At 35.9% G+C, this 23238-nt stretch overlaps 1 protein-coding gene across 3 annotated transcripts in view; it reads right to left on the bottom strand.

Annotated features, from left to right (window-relative positions):
- LOC135071095 (glutamate receptor ionotropic, NMDA 3A-like) overlaps positions 1-21276 on the bottom strand; it is a 41109-nt gene extending 19833 nt beyond the window's left edge. For 2 of the 3 annotated variants that reach the window (XM_063964852.1, XM_063964854.1), the window contains exons 1-5: positions 21223-21276; positions 14907-14968; positions 14649-14816; positions 13536-14506; positions 12864-13032 (exon numbers count right to left, since the gene is read on the bottom strand). In XM_063964852.1, the coding sequence (XP_063820922.1) occupies positions 12864-13032; positions 13536-14506; positions 14649-14806 (1298 nt within the window). In that variant the 5' untranslated portion in view covers positions 14807-14816; positions 14907-14968; positions 21223-21276. Of the gene's footprint in view, positions 1-12863; positions 13033-13535; positions 14507-14648; positions 14817-14906; positions 14969-21105; positions 21121-21222 lie in introns of those variants that run through there. The other variant, XM_063964853.1, reaches the window with a different exon arrangement.
- Positions 21277-23238: the final 1962 nt, after the last annotated feature.

The following is a 23238-nucleotide window of genomic DNA, read 5'->3' as shown; positions in this document are numbered from 1 at the left end:
AGTCATGTCAATAGGCGGTATCACTTCGCGGGCCGCTTGGCCGGCTGCCAACCGCTTCATGCAGTTGCTACCAATTTATGTTAATGCTATCGACTTGGATTTTGCCCAAAATATTCCGAAGCTAATACAATTAGATTATTTTTTAGCTCTTTTTTACAGCTCTTATTAGGACCGTTTTTCTGGAGAGCTTATTTTACTTCTTTGTACTCGTAGATCTACTAAGTTACATTTTATTAGATGTTTTTCGTAACTAAAAGAAATCTTCTCGGATTTTGTAGTGTATGTAAATGTTTACGTCTTTATTTCATAAAGTTCTTTATGAAGCAAATTACCTTGAGCATAAAAAAGAAAAGATTGATGTTTTCTTATATTTAACGGAATAACTAACGACTTCCCATTTCTCGCTAATTTTCTTGTTACTTTGAACGAAACTGGTAAAAGATATTATGAAAAGATAAATACTCGTATATTTCCTATTTTAGACCAAGAAATACATATTTTTTATAAAGTAATATCGATATTTCAATTAAAACTATTAAAAAACTTTTTAATATCTGAATAATATGTTTCGACATTGTAAACGTAACTTAATTAATGTTTACTAAGCTAAAGGTAAGCGAAAAGGTTTGGTCGCTAATTGCTATGACAAAGACACTTCATTGTCTCCTACACAAAGAACACAATTACCAAAATTATCCAAAATCCTGGTACACCCGAACCTGAAGAACATAAACTGATAAACAACTTCAATTTATAATGTAAGGAAAGCCGGGACAACATTAACACACAGTTCATAAACCCTTTAAATTACCTCGGAAATAAAGCGAATTTTAATGAAAAAGGCGTACAAATTAATTAATCTTTCGCCGTAGAACTTGGAGTATTTTTAGGCTGACTTTTTAAATAAGCATCATTAGGATCAACCTCTAGGGAATAAAGTAATTCTGTAGCTTTATACCCAGATACTCCTGAAACTTTTTATACTTGTCAATTTTTATAAATTTTTAGTATGTTTCTAAATAGAGGTCAAATGTCCACAGAAAAATATTAGAAAAATTCTTGGTCAACTGGAAAAGCCGGAAAATGGGTGGTGTTTTAACACCTGGTCGGAGAATGGACTACTACCATACAACTACTACTATGAGAAAAAAACATACGATTTTGTTAGGTTTAAGAGTTAAAAACGAGTTGTAAGTTATACTCATTGACTAAAAAAATACCAAAATCTTATTCAGAGCTATGGTATATGGTAAGACATAAATCATAGCCTAGGATGCTTTAGTACGTGGCGCATTTTTTACACTAAATTGATTTTTTCTTGCAAATTTTACATGTCAGTTGCGTGTAGTACTCGTAAGTAAAGTTGTACACAGGGAGGGATGTAAGCTCCGTGGACCCTGGTTGTGGTGCCATTCTTCATAAATATTGTTTAGGAGTATGACTGCTTTGCCATCTATATTTTAGACATTTTGGCACAGAACTTTCACAGAAGGTACTTGCACTATATTGCATTGTCGTAATTGTGATTCCGGTAGGTACTTTCATGGCAGAAGAACTAACTGCATTGGAGGCATCATTAGATTCATTTCGTCTTACTTAAAAAAATCAGACAGCGGGATGTTATCATCTTTATCTAAAGAAGACTAATTGTCGTACAGTACTTCTGCCTAGGCTCTAAATTGCGAACCTGGAAGTTCAGGAAAAATAGCAATAGAAAACTTACACGCTATAAGTAGTAATGCAGAAGCAACGGATGAATATTCTGGTGAAGAACCACATTACCTTACAAAATCTTCCAGGTTATAGTAAGATAAACGGAACCAGGCTAACCTGGAAGATTTTGTAAGGTAACGTGGTCTTCTTCACCAGAATATCCATCCGTTGCTTCTGCATTAGCATTTTCTGGTGGTAAAATTGCTATGTGATTCGGTATCTGAGCATCGTCGTCAATGTTTTCTAATACGTCCACAATTTCGTGAAGTCACAGCGGTCTTTTATATCGTGGCCTAAACTTTTAATGAATATACAGGTTAGACGTGGATTATGCGACCAGGTGTTAAAACACCGATCGTAATTTTGTCATAAAAAGTCTCAAAAATGTAAAGCTTTTCAAAAACATATGTTTATAGTTTTGTAGCTAACAGTAGTACATAAAATAATAACTAGTATAATCTGAGGTATTACTAGCAAGTTTATGAAATATCTTACCATTTATTAGTCGGTTTTGCACAAAACTAAATAACAGAATTCAAAATAATAAAAATCTAACAAAATAATGCAAATATGCGATATCGAACATACTCAATTACAGCTTGATTCGTAATGAAAAGAAAATACAAGGAACAGTAAACAAATTCTCGATATTTTTATAATTTACCTGAGGATATTCCGAACTACTTTTTAGCGGTGTTATAACGCCTGGTAGGAGTAAGTGGGTTAAGTAATTTCTTTTCAATCTACTTTTGCTTAACCCCGTTCTGAGGTCCAGGTTTATTTTAAACCGATTAAGGTGAGCTATTCGAAATGAGATTTTAAATGTAATGAATTCAATTTTTCTTCCCCAATCTTGTTACAATAATCAGTGTCTTTGTAGGTAAAAGGTGAATTGTTGCTGTTTTAGTTTCATTGTTAAATACAATGTAGACTTACAGTTTTTTTTATTTCTAGATACTAATATTGCTAAAATAAATATCATTATGATCAAGGCGTTATTTGAAACAGTATCGAATATTAGATGACAAGAAGCGCTAAGAGTTAACCTATACAATTGTGACTAAATTAAACCTTAAACACACTGAAGATCTTTAAAACTATTCCTTCGAACTGTGTCTTAGTATCTTAGTTCTCAATTAAACTGGCAAAGTTAACAAATCGTACCTGTCCATCCAGCATGGCTAAGTTCATTCTGCCCGTGTATCAAGTTTTAACGATGCAACCTTCATAAATTTCATAAGGACAACGTCGTCGTAGGCACGGAACTTTTTATCTCTTCTGCACAAGTAGTTCCCGTGGGGGGTCCGTGAAATATTGTGTCAACAAATTGCTAGCAACATCTCATATTTTTATTATGGAAAACGCGAATTTTTCGTAGAAACTTGAGGAATAAAAAGGCAATTTTATTTTATTTGAGCAGTCCCTGTATGCGTTAAATATGGCCCCTTTCCGTCACTAATAAAAAGTTAGACGTACGTTGAACAGAACTTTAAAATGTAATTTTCATACTAAACGTCACTTTAAACTAGGTTTCAATGCACGTAATAACTTTTATTCATAAAGGGGTTTACTTGGCGACCTATTTATTGATCGTAGGATAGAATTTATCTTTAGAATAGCTAAGGTACCATTAGCAAAATCCAAAGATCAAGATCGCAAATCCTTTGTGGAATCCAGGAAAGCCAAGCCTCAATTGTCAAATATATCCGTTAAGCTAGCACCCATAACACAAGCATTGAGTTGCTTACTTTGGGGCTAGCTGGCGCTGTGTGAAATTGTCCAAAGATTATTAAAAAAAAAAAAAAAAAAAAAAAAAATTGATTCCCATAACTATGGACGGCAATTAATAATAGTAGGTAAGCCCACGATCATGGTGCTATCACTCGAATTAATTGAGGCAGATCATGGAACTATTGAACTTGCAATTCAGCTTGAATTCCGTGAGATTTACTTAACATTTATTAGCAAGTGTATACTTGATATATAGCGTTGACTCAGAGAGGTTATTTTTAATTATAATAGATCAAATATACCCAAGTAACTGTGGAATCTATCCCAGAAGGAAGCCGAAGTAAATTTGTAAGAAACTTGTAACCTTGGAACAAATGAAAAAGGGTGTTGCGCTTTAACACAAAACGGCAGAACAACAACAAATCATGTTAAAATCACACTGAAATGTGTATCAAGAGAATACGTTTCATTAATCCCAGATCTCTTACAACAAAACATTGCCGAAATTATGTATATGTAACCGCAAAAATGTATCACACCCAAAATCTGCGATGGGGTCGCAATAACAGTATCATAGTGGACCCTAACAGGCGGAATGGATTTGATAGTAGTTTCATTAATAGCCGGAATCCTCGTTTACACAGTTTTACTCTGGATACACGACTACCCTCGGATTAAGACACCGCAGGGACTGACAGTAGGCACACAAAGTGGGGTGCAAAGATTAGGTAGAATAAAATCTATGGTAAAAGTGGGTAGGTAGGTATGTATTGTTATGATCGTAAATACATAGCGCGTTTAAAATATTGGATAGGTATATGTAAAATTTATATACAAGTAATGGATATTATGTTAGCATGATATTTAGTTCCATGAACGCCAAAACTGCCATCTCTTATTAATTTAATTCAGTTCAAACAATAACAGCAGATTTGTAAACTCAAGTGTTGTTTAATGGACACGCTCCAGCAAAGTAACTTCGTTCGACCTGCTGTTGGGTAGCTTTATGTCTGTTGATATAACAACGCCATTCTAAATACACTCTTCATCAGTCAAGATGAAAACTCCGTGACTTCCAGTATTTGTCCACGTCGAGTCCCGTTTGCAGTTCGTAGCTACAGTAGACTCACTGCCCATCCCTATATGGATGGCTTTTTATGCCGATCACGTATCTTATTGAATAACGCCTGAAGAACGTGTGCGTTTAGATAGCATTATAATAGAGGTCAAGAGCGCACTTCTCCAGTTCTCGAGTCTGCGAAACCGACTACAATTTAGATAAGCTAGTTGCAATAGAGTTTGGGAACAAATGGTTTCATTGTGATTCTTAAGGTTTTTTGGTAAAAAGATTCGGTAATATTTCCGTCTTCTGCCTGCTGTCGAACAGTCATTCACCGTGCTTTGATTGTTTATTTTGAACTGAAATCACAGATGTTATTGATCATTACAATGTACAGTTGCCAGTTACATCATCTATGTCACCGCCCAAACAATACGTTTTAAATAACAATATTTGTATCACAAAACGGTCATGAATAAGACATAATGAAACGTGACCTTTCATTAATTTCACAAAACTTCGTGTGGCGTATTTATTTGTACATTCCGCTTAGTTTTAGCGACGCACCCGAGTTGTGAAGTTCCTCGTGACAAGGGACGCTCCTGCATACTTTATTAGCAGCGACCCCTGGAACGCGCTAATGCCCGTTATGGTGCTATTAAGCCCACCGTTGGATACAATTAAAAAATAATATTTGAGTGGCACGGGCTACTTTCATCCTAAGGATACACAGCACTCAAGGGATGGACAAATAGAATTTCTTTGAGCCCACCGGAGATGAGGTCAAAGGGTATTGTAATCCGGAAAACAGTAGAACAAGCAAAACATGGGTTCGATGTCCTTGTATGTCAAAAGCTAGACCTTTTCAAAGAGAACGTTGAACTCATGTTTCACCAATAAATTGTGATAAAAGTTTGAAATCACAATAAAAAGTCGTACTTTAAGAAACGAAATTCTCTGACAACTTGACAACAAACTCCTAATCTTTATTTTTGGGCTCATCGAACCATCGTCTATTGCGAACAAAAACGCAAAAACAAGTCGTAATGTAGCGGAAAAGTGAGTTAAAAAAGTAAGTCGGGCAATTGGACGGGAATCTTACCACGCTCCCGACAATCTCGGGAGATATCTCCAAGCTCAGAATTTATTATCTCAGGAAAGCAGAAGTAATAATGTGTGAGTCTTCGATTCACGGGGTAAATGGGGATACAGTCCCGACATACTGGTACGTTTTTAGCTTAGCACATATTGGATGGAGCTTCAGAACGCTTTCGCACATTGCCAATTTTGTTTATGCTTTCGACGCGAGAGTAGAGTTTGAAAATGGTTTAGAAGTTTTATCGCTTCATAACACAAATTAGCACCATAGAAGCTTCGTTGTGCTAATTTCGTTAGTATGTAAATTATTGCGCTAGAGGTAGTGTTCGGTAAATAAGAAATGGATAGTGATATTTAAAAATTAAGCTTGAATATTTTTGGAACTTTATTTATTACCTAATTAACATACATTATATTAGAAGGCTGATGACAGATGACAATATGATCTACTAAGTCTAAACACAGAAATTTAACGAGTTTTAGATAACGGAGCAACAGATAAACCAATTTATTGCCTTAACCAAACCAGGGACCAACGCAAAGTTATTTCATAATCAGTTTTCATGTCCCACCAGAGGATCGTCTAGCCACTCCGAAGTTGAACTCTAATTTGAACATACAGCTTTTTAAGCGGTATCTATACAATAAAGCCGTCTGTTATAAACCTAGTACCGATGCAAAGCACGTTTTGCCTTTGAAAATATTACAAACGGTTCCGCCCCATCCTCTGTGTAGGTGTCCAGCTCGTTAGTACATATTCAAACGTAATATTTATGGAAGCACGTGTAGGAAAACGAACAGTGAAAACTGAGTAGAGGTAACTAGCAACGTGTTATGGCAGGAACACACGTTATCTAGCTATAGCTACACATTTGACTCCTTTCTAATAAAAGTTACACGCGCGTTGAACTCTAGTTTTAAAGCGACGTTTAGTATGGAAATGTCATTTTATACTACTGTTCAACGCGTGTATAACTTGTATTAGTAAGGAAGTGTTCTATTTCATAAAAAGTAGAAATAAAGGAAAAAAGGTGAGTTTTGTGACTGTATTGAATTTATTGGTAGGATGTATAGTATAACCAGAACCAGGTTGCTTTAATAATTCGGGATTATTTTCTGCACTTTCCTTTTTGTAAGTTTGTTTTTTCTTTCGTTGTGAAAAACAGAAAAAAAAACTTATAATGCTTACAAACTTTATATTAGTGGGTACAAAATACGAGTAGCCCTGATTTTCTAACTGCTAGCCACCGCGTGTCATAACTATCGATCACTATATTAAAATAACGTTGTATAACGCGGTAACGTTATTCATCACACGCGAGCGATAACGTTTATGTTGTTATTTGGTTTGTCTGTGGTACGATTCGCGCGGAAGTTGGTGCTTTTCTCGGCCAATCAGTATCCTTAAACGAATATTGAGGAAACTCGACTAAGTTGTTGTTATTTGTATTACATAATCTTTATAATAGCTCAATTAAACTTTTTCGAGTGCTGCTCTGTTTGCTTTATTCCAGCTGTACCGAGCACCGAAACCACTTTCGCACTTTTCCAATTTTGTAAACGGTTTCGTTACGAGATCGGTTGGAGTGGGGCAAAGTGTTTTGGTACGCAACGCGTGTATTAAGTTCCTTGTTGAATAAACGGGAGATTGCGCGGATTATGTACGACGGGCATAATAATTAAAATAATTTATTTTGAAACACTTTTGGTTGAGTTATGGTGTTACATGGGGATTTATTATGGTAATTAGGCAGAGGTGTCGTTAGTTGAAATATTTTTTTTATTTTACTATTTTGTTTACTTTCACCGCGATTTTGTTTACGTAACTATTCTTTTTACAACTTTTAGAAAATTTGTTATTTTTCAAAATAAGTACACCTATGTAGGTGCCAATGAGCACCAGCCCTAGGATTGGTTCATCCCTTCCACAAATAAGTAGTTAACAAAATTGATTCAACTACTTAGACGTGAGGAGAATCGTAATCTGTATGTTAATAAGACAACTTGATATTATGTAACATTGTCTTATTATCCCAAAAAATACCTGTAATAAAATTGTAAAAATGGTTCTCTTACAATTTTTCACATTTCTCTTCTTCTTATGGATAAACCCAAACTTTGGGCTAAAGAAATTTAGATTGAAGTATCTGACATGATAGGCTTTCCATGTTCATCCTTATTTTCCGGTTCCAATTTTATATTATCTCGTGAGGCTGTTTTTCCAAGAGATAACATCTGACAGTTTCATCGACTTTTTTAGGGTCGCTTTTACCCGCGGGCACATGTTTATTCGATAAAAAACCGAGGTTTCGAAAATACTACCGAATGGCGAGTGAAAAATAGTGGTGTTTTATTTCTGCTCGCGAATAAATGTTGGTAGAAATGGGAAGTTAAAATTTTTATTTCATTTTTCTCTGAACATTTTAATTCATATTGAATATTACATGATATTTTACTCACAAAGAAGTAAAATAACAGTTGGATTTTTTAGTAGGATAAACTGAATTTTTTAGTAGGATAAACTGAATTTTTTAGTAGGTTTAACTGAACCTTTTTTATAATAAGGAAAATTTATGCACCGCGGGTTGTGCGATGCGATGTAACTTTTTTATCGCATCAAACACTCATGAGCTCCGATTATGCCCACACTGGTCGATAACGCTCTGACATGACACTGCCCCTCCTAATCGGCTCATCCGTTTCAGAGATAAGTCAGAACAAAAGAGAAACCTCAGAGTCAGACTGCATTATGCCTATATTCATAAAAAAGTACCTACGTTTTGATGCAAAACACTTTGTACTTAACATCAAAATATTACAGGTGTCCCAAAAACAATGGATAACCTTACATCTATCGATAGGCTCCTCAAGATCTCTATAATATCAAAATTTTGACCTTAGTAAAAATATCACAGATTTAAAGATTTTTTTTTTGGAAATTACCTACCATCTCTGATTAGATTTTCTCATGAAATTGAACAAACTAGTTATGTTCCAAAGTATTTAAAAAAATAAAAAATTAAAAATAAAAAGAAAATTTAATTCGTAATCCCGCATCGCAATCGCAGGTGAACATTTTCTATTTGTTAGGTAAACCATAGTGAGGCTTACAATAATTAGGTGCAAGGTTAATCATTGTTTTTGTTACACCATGTAATAAATATACTCATAGATTTTAGTAGGATAATATTAGATACGTAAGGTTTTTGGACTAAGCCCCTGCTTACAGCTGAAGGATGCCCATCCATCAGAGTTACCGGTCGTGACCCGACGCGACGGCGCGGCGGCGCGCGACCTCGTCAATAAATAAACGCGCGTTTATTCTATGTGGTTCCTCATTATAGTTCATGATAGTTAGACAACCAACTTAAACGTTCTAGGTTTGAGTCTTTTAGTAAACGTCTGATTAAAAAATTAAGATAACGGATTTCACACCAGTTAAGAATCCATTATTAGAGAAGAACCATTTACGGCGTCTCATGTCAATCGCGAATCTCTAAGCCGTACATCAGTGATCATTTCATCATATGTTTCTTCTTTGCTACGTTGTATTTATAAACACAGGTGACCATTAAAGTTCTCGCCAAAAAGTAAGTTGGTTACCTACACCTAGGAATCGAATTCTGAGTACAGGTAGTCTTACCACTACCACTATCACGGAAACGTTATCACTATCAGATTTTATCAGTAAGCCGCACGCAACGATCTGTGATTTGCAACGAAGCGACACAGAGCGGCAAACCCTTGTCAAAGTCGCACGCTCGATGGCGATCTGCGGTCCGCACCAATAAATAAACTAAAGCGATCGAACGCCATAAACCTATGTGATTAATTTTTTTACATCACCCTTGTCAAAACTCATAATTTTGTTTCTTTTTTATTACATTTAGATTAAAAATCGCGTGATTAGATTATTTTGGGGCTATTAAAGCACGGTTTGAAGACTCATAAAAAGTGGTTTAGTTCAATTTCATTAACGATACCATTCGCAATTTTCAGTTCTAATTGCATAAAAGTGGTCTAAATTGTGTTAATGGATTAATTTTTCAGATAAACAATCATTAAGAGTTATAATTTTATCGACATGCATACCGGTTAAACTAAATACAATTAATTTATTTTGAAAGTGGACTTAAAACATCTCAATAATGATCGTAATTGACTTTGTCAGATAAGTAGATACCTACTCGAAATATTATTGGACGTACTAAGTACATATTTTATTCCTCTATGAAAACTGCCATGAAACATCAATGTATTGGAACAAGATAAATTTTACTAGCCCATAATAGTTATTAGAGGTTATGTATTAAGTAGATAAACAATCGTCGTTACAACGGTCGTAATTAATCTTGTTATGAGATAAGATACTATGTCTATAGTATTTTGTATGTAAGCCTCCGGCGAAGTCCGAAGGAGATTTTGTGACCAACTGAGCTTGATAAGGTTTTATGATGTGTAAGGGTTGATTTACATTTAACTGGTTTTAGATTTACAAATGAAAGAATTTTAAATGTTTACAATAAGCTTGATTGTAAAATTACACGCTTTTATTTTATTACTGAAAAATCCAGCGTTTTATTTTTCAGATTTGCGGCCAATAAACTGTGCCTCATAGCTGTCAACTTGAGATTGACAGACGTCAATCCTCACGACGACCTCATGGAATTGTTCGCACGTTATGGCGCCAAAAAGAATTTTTGTGTGAAATTAGCTGATGAATGATGATGTTACTGCAAATAATGAAATTGCAAATTACGACTATATTATTTTAAGGATGAAATTAACACGTTATCAATTTTAATCTAGAAGGCAAACGATTCTAAAGTTTCGTTTTAGAGCAAGTGCGCACTACAGCCTCAAATCCTATCAACAGTTGCAAACAATTTTGTATTTTCTTTTTTGCACACCACATGTTTGTGGTAAGCAATCAAAAGTATAACTGGGACGCCACATTTTATTGGTTTGAAACGGGAAACGTTGCACTGGGTAATAATTTTACTCTGAACTAGTACCATTTTGATAATTCGTATCTAACTTTATATGGCGTGTAGGTTTGTTTGACAAGTTGTCACCAAGCTGGACATCAGTAGGGGAGAGGGGGGCAGCTTTGGACAGGGGCAGCTTAGAACAAATGAATTTAAAAATCACTGGTTTAGGCTACAATGGTATAAATCATAATTTATATTGCCAGCACTGATGCGCATAGCCGTCACATCTCATTTTTAATATCTAACTGTAGGTTAACCGGAAAAAGTGGTTTTTTGTTTTTGACTGCCAATTTCGCACTTTTTTATTTTGGTTCTAAGGATTTTGTGGACGTAGTTTTATAAAATAGTGAGTGGTTTGTTTACTATATGGAAGTTTAAATAGTTTCAATGAAGATTTGATAAGAAATTGCGATATAAAAGTATGTTCCGTTATTAAATTTGTTTTTTTTTCTGGAAATATATCCATGGGGCAGCTTTGAACGAAATGGTTGGGGCACCTTTGAACTTTATAAATTTTCTTTTTTAAGTGGTATTATGAAACCTTAAGTTTTCTAATACTTCGTAGAAGGTTTTTACATAAAAAATAAGCAGATTGCTTTACTGTGACAGATAAAATTTCAAGCTGGGTGAAGTCCGGGCAAAAGCTAGTTTTAGTAGTTGATTGATATTTTTTAAATTATGGAGTTTTGTCTTTGATGTGTCATTAAACAGAAAGTTTATTAGTATTTAGTTAATTGATAATCTTATATTTACTTTTTTTTTAAATAATATCACTAAGTTTTGTGTTACTTTACAGAGTGATGTAAAATAAAATAAACATGTTAAATTGATCCCAAATGACACTGATCATTTAAAATATTGTTTATTAATTATTTTAAAAATACACATTCATAAATATTCAGTTTTATTTCATTGAAAAAAATACTAATTCAAAACTGCCCCAGGCGTGTTCAAGGCTGCCCCGACTACGGGGCAGTTTTGAACGTTTACAGGTCTGTGCAAAAATCTAAATATCTTAATAAGCGTTCATGAATAATTAAGAAGAACATCATTATTTTGTTGTGTGATAACCATGACCTCTATCTAGGAAGAAAAAATTAATGAAATCGTTCAAATTTGGAAGATATTTAATAAAGTATGAAAATTGTTCAAAGCTGCCCCCCTCTCCCCTACGCATATAATCGAGCCAACCAGCTGCAAACCGCATGTTTGGCAAATTGACAACAATTTTGATGCTAAATAATAAGTAGGTATGTAAATTAAGTTGTAACTAATTATGTGCATTGTGTTGGCCACATTGAAATGCCAAACATAGTTACAATGGATTGTCAAAATACAATGTTTGATGGGTCTACAGAAAAAGACCGTACTTACAATTTTCTCAAAAAGGGCCGTCAACGCTTCAGAAAATATTGTAGTGTTGCTAATATCAATCGTAAAAAGCAAGCAATTAATTTGTTTACCAAATTCTTGAATATTAAAAAAATCAATTAGATTAGGCAATCTAATTGAAATGAGTACTGCGCTGAAATGCATTAGTGATACACTAAAAACTAAAGATATTTGTTTGTTGATACATGTCTACTATGTTTTATTTTTGCAATAAACTTTAATTTAAGATTTCCAAGTAAGCTGTATTTCATTGGATTTGTACATCTTGTATTTCTTTAAACATTACATAGCCAAATGTTGATCAACCATTATGTGGGCTGGTATAAGCCGAGCAAGCTTCGTCTTCCAGATAGAAGGGCATAAAAGTAATCTCGCACCGTTCTCCGAGTCGCCAGTCAATTTGTTTTTATGGTGATGCTCTCCGCTTGTTACCATTCTATTATCGTCTCTAGTTTGAATGCGGTTCTAACTTTTAAAATGTAAATTGCTTTAATGGCCTCTATTATACTGGTTTCTAGACTGCACATTCAGACCAGCATAGTAGTAGTAGTAGTAATAATAATGGCAAATTTTTACTTTGAATAGATAAAAGAGTGTATGGCTATCCAAAATAGGAAAGCTTTGTAATGCTCGTTGCTAAAATTTATACGAAAAATAAATTAGAACGCAAAGAATATTCAGTCAGATACAGAAGTGGTGATTGATTGTGAATTCGATAGTTATTACACATTTGTATATTTTAATTATAGTAACTAATTATAATTATTATGCTCGAGCTTATAACACGGACTTATTTTAACATTTTTAGAACAATTTTATCTCATTAGACAATAAACTTCTGTTGCTTACAGTAGTAAAATTAGTAACTAGGTACTTACCTGACGAACTCCAAAGAAAAATCAGTCGCTGGATCGCTCGGCTCGTCCCAGCAAGATGCAGCAGCGTCGCTGAAAAACTGCGCCTGCGCCGACCAAGCGTCACACGCGTGTAAAACTCTGCGTAGCGCTCCCACTGCCATGCGCACTGCCGCTTGTACGAATGCGCGATCTAAAAACAATAGTAAATTAACATCTTGTAGCTGTTTTTTTTACAATACAATATCTCATAAGTAACTAAGGCTGGGTTGCACCATCTTATTTTAACTTTGACAAACGTCAAAAATCTGTCAAATTCCATACAAAAAACGCCGGTTATCGTTAGGTTAGGTTAGGTTAGGTTAGGTTAGGTATTTAGGTTAGTATAGTATTTATATAGGTAGTTAGGTCAAAGTTCAAAGTTAGGTGGTGCAACACAGCCAAGTGTCTATTTTTTACACCATTACAATTATAATAGCACTTGATTTGCATTAAATTTAGATTTATTTCTTCTTAGCCGACGGTACCTAGGTAAATCATGCTAAGAACTATGGCATCTTTAGAAGTTAAAGTGGTGATTTTGCTACAAAAATCTTTCTCTGTTTTGCTGTTGTCTGTCGTTAGCCTATTATGTAAATCTAATCAAATTGGTATGACTATTAAATACTAATTTTATACAACATTGTTAATACTCACCGATTTTCATTGGCTGTGGATGGAGTGCTAACAGTCCTATAGGAAGATTATCTATAATTGCAGTCACGTTATCCTCTTTGGTAATCTCATCATATTCCTCAACAAACGGGTATTTTTTTCTTTTTTCAATAGTATCTCTAACATTATGCATTTTAGCCATATGCACCGTGGGATTCATTAGAAAATCACTAATATCACTTGAATATAATAGCCTATCTTTCAAATTTCTAATTTCATCTCTACTATGAATGAGTTCTTGCTTAAGTAAATTATTTTCAGCGGTAACGCTTCCTATATTTATGCTATTTACATACTTATTAAAGGATTCATTTTTCGTCTTACTGTAGCTAGTTGTTCTACTACTATCTCTATATAGGAAGGACATCTTTCCCTTCTCAATTGAATTCTTTTCGATTTTAGAAGTTTCAACGCCTTTATTATTTACATAATTATAATTCCTTACATCCTCTGAACTAATATTGCGACTACTATTCAAATTTTCACTAAAATTTATACTTAATAATTTGTTATTAACACTGTGCGCTTCCGACTTATTTATATCCCTACTAATACGAAGTAAACTCAATTTTATTGAACTATTTATGCTATCTTCAATACTTTTATTAATATTTTCTTTAAAATTTATTTCCCGCTGTTCTTCTGTATTACGACTTATATCTTTTACTGTATTATTGTCTGCATCATCTCGTTTACGGCGCTCTATAAGGTCGCCCCTAAAAGCCTCGTCTTTATCGCTGAAGCTATCGAAATCTTCATGGTTATCGTCTTGTATTTTGTTGCTGACAGTGTGGAAGACGTCAAGCTCCTTGGAAGCATCGATCCATAACCAGAAAAAATGGCCATCAAGCATGTTTAGACGTCTCGCTTCATCCATTACAAGCTTGGCGTAATGGATGTCACATATCAAAACGATAACACCTCGTGTAAGTCTTGAAACCTCAGCAAGCCGTCTGTAAATATAAAACATACTTAATTCAAAGTGAAAAGTAAATACCTATCTAAAATATTGGCAACCCTTTTTGTACTGGCGTATAAATAGAAATGTGATTGCAACAAATTACAATAAGAAAATAATAAAAGTGTAATAAATACCTGAAAAGAGCATGGCGAGAGTATTTTGTTGGGAGTGAAAGCCATTTAGGATTAAGCGGTTGCGCGGTAAGAATGGAAGAAAGGTCTTTTCTTAGTGACAATGTTGAATAAATATCTTCCACGGCGAGCAAGGTGAAGGTATGCCAATGGGTATGCATAAGAGTTGCCCTGTGGAAAAAACAAAGAAAAAAATGTTATACCTATTTTGAAACTAGCTTTCATTAAGGTGAATAATATTAAATAATTTCAAATGCGTACCGTAATGCGTGTAAAGTTTCCCTCGCTGTAATTTCTAATCGGATCTCAAGAGGGAGCAGGTCCTGCGAACAATATTGTATTGATTTATAAATTTAGAAAATATATGGGCGATCGTAATAGTAATGTCCCGGTCATGTCCTGCTTTTAAAGAGCGTTATTAGTTCACGTCCCACCGTAATCGGTGCTAAAGTGAGTTATAAATGACCATCATTTTCCGAGACACCAACCCCGCGCTCGCATTTCGAGTAAAAAGAAATGTCCTGAATATCGCTTCAAAAAAGTTGCCGTCAAAACGAGAAATGTCCTCAAGTTCTGAGATATTATGCACATCGTAAAATCTGATTCATCTCACGCATAACAAATTCCGCTGTTCTTTCCCTATTCTTACATAAGCATACTTCAGTGGTCTGAGACATCTTCACCTTTTTACTTTTCGTGATCCAATTTCTACCTCAATTTGTTTAAAGAACAACAACAGGCTCTCTGTGGCGATGTTGGTAACAAAGTTGAATAACGTAATTTGAATTTGACAGGAAAGCAAGCATTTAATGTTGTTTAAATCCACCAGGATGCTTGCTTAAGGCGATTCAAAGATACCGATTTTGTGTAGTTAAGAAAATTACGTTGCTACTATTTGGCAGGATTCTTAAATGTGAAGTTTAATTACATGACTTGGCACTGAGGCGTCACATCGCGTAATATATTATGCGGACGTGTCAACGGTGTTATTACTAGGCATAACCGCGGTAGCCGCGAAGATGATGTATGGGCGTAACTATTATCATGCTTGTCTGCTTAGTATTCGGCATTTTTGTACATGCTTGATATTACACATGTGTAGTCACTTTTAATATAGGCCTCAGTTATTATTCGATGTCGCGTCCCTGAATGAATAGTAACTATAGTTCTATAAGACTAAGTGTATTCCTTCCTACCATATTCTATTTAAAAAATGACGAGCCATGTGACTTAAAATGGGACTTGTCATGTTTGCTCCCTCCGTTTTCAATTTGGTGTATTAATTGAATACAAAATGATTAAAGTAAACCGTGAATAAAGCCTTCCTTCATTTTGTTTGGCTTATTTTAATGGGAGTGCCTCGGCGAGGATTATATTGAAGTGAAACTTAAATTTGAGAGCTTTCAGCCGCATTACTTTATTTAAAGTAAACATTCTTTACCTTCGTTAAACAAAAAGTATTTTGTTACAAAATTATTTGTTACCTCTGAGAACTTATGATGATGTTTCTAAAAATACACAGTCTCATCTCTTGATGCCTAATTCACCTTCAAAATTTGTCAAAATCACTGGACTTTGAATGGATAGTTGAGATAGTTAAGTACACAAGGGTACAAATACAAATCACAGTGATACGCAAAGTATCCACGACTCCTGAATGAATCAGAATCAATTTTGACCCCACTTACGGCAAATAGCCTTCCCAAAACTGAAACATATGGGAGTTTCAAGTTTCAAGCGAAAAAGTTTTCGAACCTGATTTTCTGAATCCATGATTTTTTTAAGGTAGGTTAGTAGATTAAGGGATTATAAAAAAAAAAAGGAATATCGACGTCTAACCAATCTAAATGAACATTACATAAATACGCACAACAATTCAAATGGAACGAAGTCTAGGATTGGATTTCCTAAAGGGAAATGAAACAAATGACATTCGCAGTTCCCACGGGAGACTTACCGGGTTAATGAGTTGACTTGCATCCATTTGTTCCCACATTACCAAGGTTTAATCCGTCAACGTATCATCGTGCCGAGAATATAGTGATGAGTAAATTATATGGGACAGTTTGAAAACTTCGAAATGATTGCATTTCTGTGCCCTTGGCAAAGTTGTGTGTAGTGAAAATAATTTCTGATTAATTTTATTGATCCGACCGATTATAAAAACAATTGAAGTTATGTTTTTAGTTCGAAACAATTAAGGATGATTTTGGTTCGAGCCATGATTGAGTTATTTATACTTGATTATTCAGAATCAGCAAAAATTTAAAGTTCAGCTTAAATTAAATGAAATTTTAATCATTATTTTGAATAGTGATTTGTATAAAATAGCATCAGAATAAAAAAAGACAAGCATACTTCATTGCAAAAGGACGTTAGTACAAATTTTTGTACTAAACCAAACTGTCGGAAACCAATTGATCCTTATTAATTTATTAGGAGGCTTTCTTGTAACCATTGAAAGGCACGTACAACCGTTACATCATAGGGTGGCTGACTATTCTGGCTTTATCAGTGCATGATTAATGGCATTTATGAATGGAATCCTTGGCAAGTCACTATCCGGCGACAACCCGCTTTTTGTGATACAAAGCTACCATTAGTACACAAACTGCCGCGATGAGTGACGTCGCTTATGCCGACTGTGTTTCAGCCATTTTGTTTTCTTCATTTTTTAATTTCAAACTTCAAAGATAAGCCGAAACCCACGCGAACAGAGTCACTAGCAAAACTTAGTCACGCATTCACGTGGTAAACAAACAAATCAATTGCTTGTTATCCTTTATTGTACTAACCTTTAACTGGTGACCTGAAGTCAACAGTGCGTATTTGGTGAGGTGACGTTTAAGAGACGTCAAAGAAAAACGAATGTACAAAAAAATTGGCTAACGTAAAATAAGTTTGAGGCCAAGAATTTAGTAACTTATATAGTTGTCCAAATAATATAAAAACATGGTTCAAAAAAACATTAGTTTTTGGTACAAAAGCAGTCTTTATTTGAGCAACGTACTTTTCATTTAAAAAAAAGTTAGACACCTAAAATGGGCATACTAGCCCCCAGAAATACACTTTGGGACCTTCTTAATCATAATTTTTAGATAGTTTAGATACTAATCAACAAAACTCAGCAGGTAAAGCTATCCTAAGATAAGAAATTAAAAAAACTACAATCATCAAACATCACTTACTAGAAACGTTCATGTCTACAGACATCACAATTTTGCTTGCAGCAATTTAGGCACATAGGTTTATCATAATAAGTTCTAGTGAACCTAGTACATTTTATTACATGGCTAAGACAAATGGCACATGTTCTTTTAACCCCAGGATGGTTTTGGGACGAGGCAGAAGTCGGTCTAGGTGGTACTTCATCAACACCAAATGAACGCAGCTCGCGGGGTAGGGTAGTCATTATAAGCCTCGAGTTTCAATTGAGGTATAACTAAAGAGCTATCCAATGATAATAAGAAGCTGCCCCTAGTTACCTTGTTAGTATTGTCGCAATCACTGTTTAAGACGTAAGAATTTATTCCTGAAAAATATCGACTAAGCTATAGAATATGATTATACATAGGCCAATAAGGATGTTGAATAGTTGAAACACTTTGTTCCATCTCATCCATCAACCCCTCCTATTTCGTCAGGACACTGTTATTCAATGGTGGAGGTGTTGATTTCATCTCCAGATTGCTCAGAATTGGTAACATGCAGACTTTCTAAAACGAAGTCAGGATCGCCTATATCGTCGTCAAAACTACTACACTCGTCGTCGTTCTCTGTTAGAAGCTCCTGTATTATACCTCGCTGACTAAGAACCCTTCTTCTTTTGGCAGACCTCTTTTGTTTATCGTGAGACATTCTATAAAAGATAATAACAATACATTACCACCGCTGTGATGTCCCTCAAACACTATGAAGTTGTGTAAACTAACTGTGAGGTGACGAACAACAGACACATAGGTAAAATACACATTAGCACTGACCTGACGTCTGTGAGACGGCGAAAGCTCCACACAGGCAACACAGGAGACCCTGAGCTCGTGCGCCTCCTACTGAGCGAAGGTGTATGGCAAACGCGGAAGGTACTAAAACGCACGGGGAGAAGCGACAAAAAGGCGGGGAGATAAATCAAAAAAACGAAACGCGGTGTCTGAGAGACGGGCAGGTCACCAGTTAAAGGCTAAAGTCCAATTGATGGTTATGCAAATTTTATATCATCTGGAAAACCATTAATTCACTCCGTAAATGTGACCCGACCATTTTTTCTTCACACATAAATGTAGGACGGTAATCAGGGGAGCGATTTCAGATTTATTGGTTAGCCATCTTGGAAATAGGTCAGGCGGAAAGAATATGTTAGCTTCTAAGCTGTATTTAATAATAATTTTCTTTAGTGACCTAGATTGAACTACTATTTAATGGGTAAGTTAATTGATACCAAACGATGACTTTCATAGCGAAGCAAAAGTTTTAACTTTTCTGTATTGTTTTCATTCCTTATTGGAATACTTCTTTTAAGAATAACCCGTCAAGGATAACACATTTCCATATGAAAATAAGATGTAAAACGTGCTAACATAACTCGAGGCATCCGTAGCTTGGGCTATCACAAGGGATCAAACCCCCAATTTATTTATATTTGGTAATATTTATATCAGAGTTTCACTGAGCGGTCGTTTAGGGAACTTTTCTCTTAAAACTTTAGTCTGCCCAGGAGATGAGTTATGGAAAGTACTTAGGTCTATTCGCTTTACCAACATTCTTGTATTTACTTTTATCAACATTACAAAGACAAAGCGTCTGTTCAACTTGTTTCGTCTGGAGTGTTCGTCACTGGACAGCTCACATCAGTCTTCGTCTCTATTCAGCTTAATCTTGGGGATTAGTAACTAAATCTATGGCATGAATCCTGAAATTCGCCACAAATTCCTCTTAACGATTTCAATACTGCGGTTCTATCTATCTCTCTCGCTTATTTTGATTTACTCACATGAGTAAGTTAGACACGGTACACGTAGTGTACGAGTAAATTAGTCGCCATTGATTTGATGTACAGAGCTATTGAAGGTCCATGTATTGAATTCCCGTTTCTCTTCCAAATAGCCATTAACGGGTTGTCAAATTAAATTAGGTTGTATCCGATTGAAAGTTGGATTAATCAACTCGCAAAGGAGATTATCACTGTCCAAACATAAACCTGCGATCATGTTCGATCCATAATTATGTACGACAGCACGTCAAGCTTAATACTGAAGCATCCTATGCGGATCCAAATAGATACTATTTTGTAAAAAAAATGTGTAGTCGAATATGCTGTAAGAATAATACACAGTTTCCTGTTATTAAAGTACATATTAAGTTCACACAATGCATAGCCCCACTTTATTCAGTATCTTTACTGGCTGACCTTCGCAACAGAAGGCATGCTCCTGATATGCCTGCCATAGGGAAACCAAAACAGCAATATATTACGGTCCCCGGGGCAAACCCAACTGTTTTTCTTGACAGATCTTGACAAACAAATGGCCAATGAAGACCATAAATTAAGGGCAATAGGGCAAGCGAGATTAAGTTACGTTTTTATCCTACGGCATCCAGACAAAAGCTTTTAGTTCGTGTACTTTGAAAAATTTGAATAAGTATACCTTACTCTTTGGACGGTGAAAGGTCTTTTACGAATCTCAATTTTCATGCATTTCTGCACTTTTCTTAAAGCACGTCAAGCGTTGAACACTACCTTTTAAATTTCTCTACCAGTATAGTTTAATCTCTGGTCGTTTAGTTTAAGCTACCTACATCAAGGGTTATTTATCGCACGCTAGCTAATCCCTTATGGAATTTCACACGTGACGGCACGTGACGATGTGGTTTCGGAGCCGCAACGTGGGCAATTGTCGATCACTGTAATGGAAAATGAAGATTGAGGCCCTTTGAATAAACTTTAGCACTACTACTACTTCAACTAAGTTCCAATAAAGTGGTATCTGATAGATAATAGTGTCTTGGATAAAAACTTGTAAATACAAAAAAAATACAAAACAGATTATCATGACGGATACAGTGATGATTGTACAGTGATTTTAATTGTACAAGCTATAATCTCATGAGAGTCATAGAGAGAGTATAAGGTACAGTGGTGTACTGGGTGGGAGAGATTCTCCAACCATTTGGGTTAAATTAGGACGACTAGACGAATACGCCATCTGGGCAGCGTATTCAAACTCAGAAATCCTTCATTGGCATGGTACAGAGTGTCGTGCAACTGCCATAGCGAACTAAATGACCTGATACGATGATGTCCTCTCTCACTCACATTGGCGATGGTATAAGAGAGATGCAGGTGCGAAGGCGAGGTGCGCAGGATTGGGACTTCGGCGCGGGCGATGACCGACACCACGGCAGCAGCCGCAAGCAGGACTGCCACATGCCGCCCACCCAGACTGCTAGCTGTCTCACTCACATTGGCGATGGTGTAAGAGAGATGCAGGTGCGCAGGACGGGGACCCCGGCGCGGGCGGCGGCGGACACCACGGCGGCTCCCAGAGCGGAGAAAACGACAACTAGCTGTCTCACTCACATTGGCGATGGTGTAAGAGAGATGCAGGTGCGAAGGCGAGGTGCGCAGGACGGGGACGCCGGCACGAGCGGCGGCGGATACCACGGCGGCCGCCGCGGAGCCGCCGCCGCACACCAGCAGAACTGCCACGCGCCGCCCGCCCAGAGCGGAGCACGTGCGCTCCAGGACTCGCGCGCTGAACCTGGTAAACAGACAGTATTTAGATAGTACAATATTTATTTGATACTAAGGCTGGGTTGCACTATCTTACTTTAACTTTGACAAACGTAAAATCTGTAAAACTGCATACAAAAAACACCAGTTACGGTCAAAGTTAGGTGGTGCAACTCAGCCTTAATGTTTTGTATGGAGACTTTAAAATATTACTATACTTACATATTACTGATATATAATAAGGCATCTTAAATAACCTAGTTGCAATAAAAGTGATTTTCTACAAACATTACCTATTGTTTAGTTTGATGAGCAGTCATTTTTATTTTATGAAAGTCAAACGAAACTGCAACGTGCCCATTGATAATGTTCCCCTAACAATACGAGTAGCATCGTGCAATTTCGTTATTCAAATCGTAAATCTTCAAATCAAAGATCGGCAATTTCATGCATCACTTCATTTAAATTCCATTTGACCCAAAGGTTAGTTGGGAGAAGACATTTTACGAAAAAGTTCGAAATAAAAGAAAATCATAAACATAAATACTTATACAAACAAAATCAACAAGAGTGATGGTAAGATAAGCCGAGAGAAAAATCTAGTAAGCTGTCTTGTTCGTAAAATTGGCATCAATAACAATAAAGCCTAACAAAAAACCGTGTGTACAATCTTTTGTTTATGTCCGTGCCACAATCGATCATAGAAGTTAAGAAACTTTTACCCCATGCAATGGAAGATGGATGGCCGAAGAAATGCTTTCATCTTACGCCCGTATTCACAAACGATGCTTGCTTAAGTGAAGCAGCAAATCGAACGCACAGCGTTGAATAGAGCTTTGTGATTGGTTCGTGTGTGTCCCTATGCGTCCACGCGCACTGTGAGACCTCATAGTCATATTTGTGAATACGGACGTTAGTCTCTCAGGCCTTTGGAAACTAAAAAGCCAATGTAACGACACAAAAACATGGAGCTGATTAGGATTTTCATTGAAATACCACGATCATTATTTCTGAGAAAATTAATTTATACGGAAACTCGGATACTCGTACTTGTTCAATGAATTCAAAGTGTTCGTCGTAGTCGGATTGCAAGTACAGATGACAGCACATGAAACTGAACACTCATCTTATTCCAGTTGGAATAGGAGCGATTTTGCGACGAAACTTTATAGTCTGAAGTGCTGTCGCTTGTATACCCGTCGATTGCATCGTTATTATGTTACGTCGAATAGTACAAATAGTTGTTAACTCGAATATTTCGCTGGGTGCGGTAACACCTGCTGGTTTCATTAATGCCTTTGAGGCTTTAGTTGCTTTGATGACGTCTTTGTAGAGCTATGAATTTTCAGTGCATTGAATCCACTAACCTACTTCTCTTGTAGTTTTAGAGTCCGCTTTCATCCTTTATCCTTTATAACACTAAGCCGTCAGTTTCAAAAGATACAACGACAAACAACGTTGGTTTTTCGTATTTTTTGGATTAAACATTTTTGTCGTGCCCGCATTAGCGCTGAGCACTCGTGACACGTTTTCATAAAACTTCCCAAGCGGAAATGTAATTTATTCGATTCATTAAATTACGGCCGAATGCTGACTCTCAGAGAATTCTATGAGAATACGGCGTGGTGTCTAGTTCGTTTATAATGAGGGAAAAATAGGGATGGATTTTTCCCGTTTTCTTTTGTTTTAACTTTGTAAGTATGCCCTAACATTCACAGGCTCACAAACAATAGTGATCCGTAACGACTTCATAATAATTGAGTGTGTGTACTACCGCCGTTATTTCATTAGGGCGGTGTTTAGTATGTAAAACAGGTTACTAAGAAATACTTGTTGTGTGTTTAGGATGATCTTGAGTTTATT

This window comes from Ostrinia nubilalis, chromosome 4, assembly GCF_963855985.1.
Source record: "Ostrinia nubilalis chromosome 4, ilOstNubi1.1, whole genome shotgun sequence".
NCBI lineage: Eukaryota > Metazoa > Arthropoda > Insecta > Lepidoptera > Crambidae > Ostrinia > Ostrinia nubilalis.
This window is presented reverse-complemented; position numbering and strand designations above follow the sequence as displayed.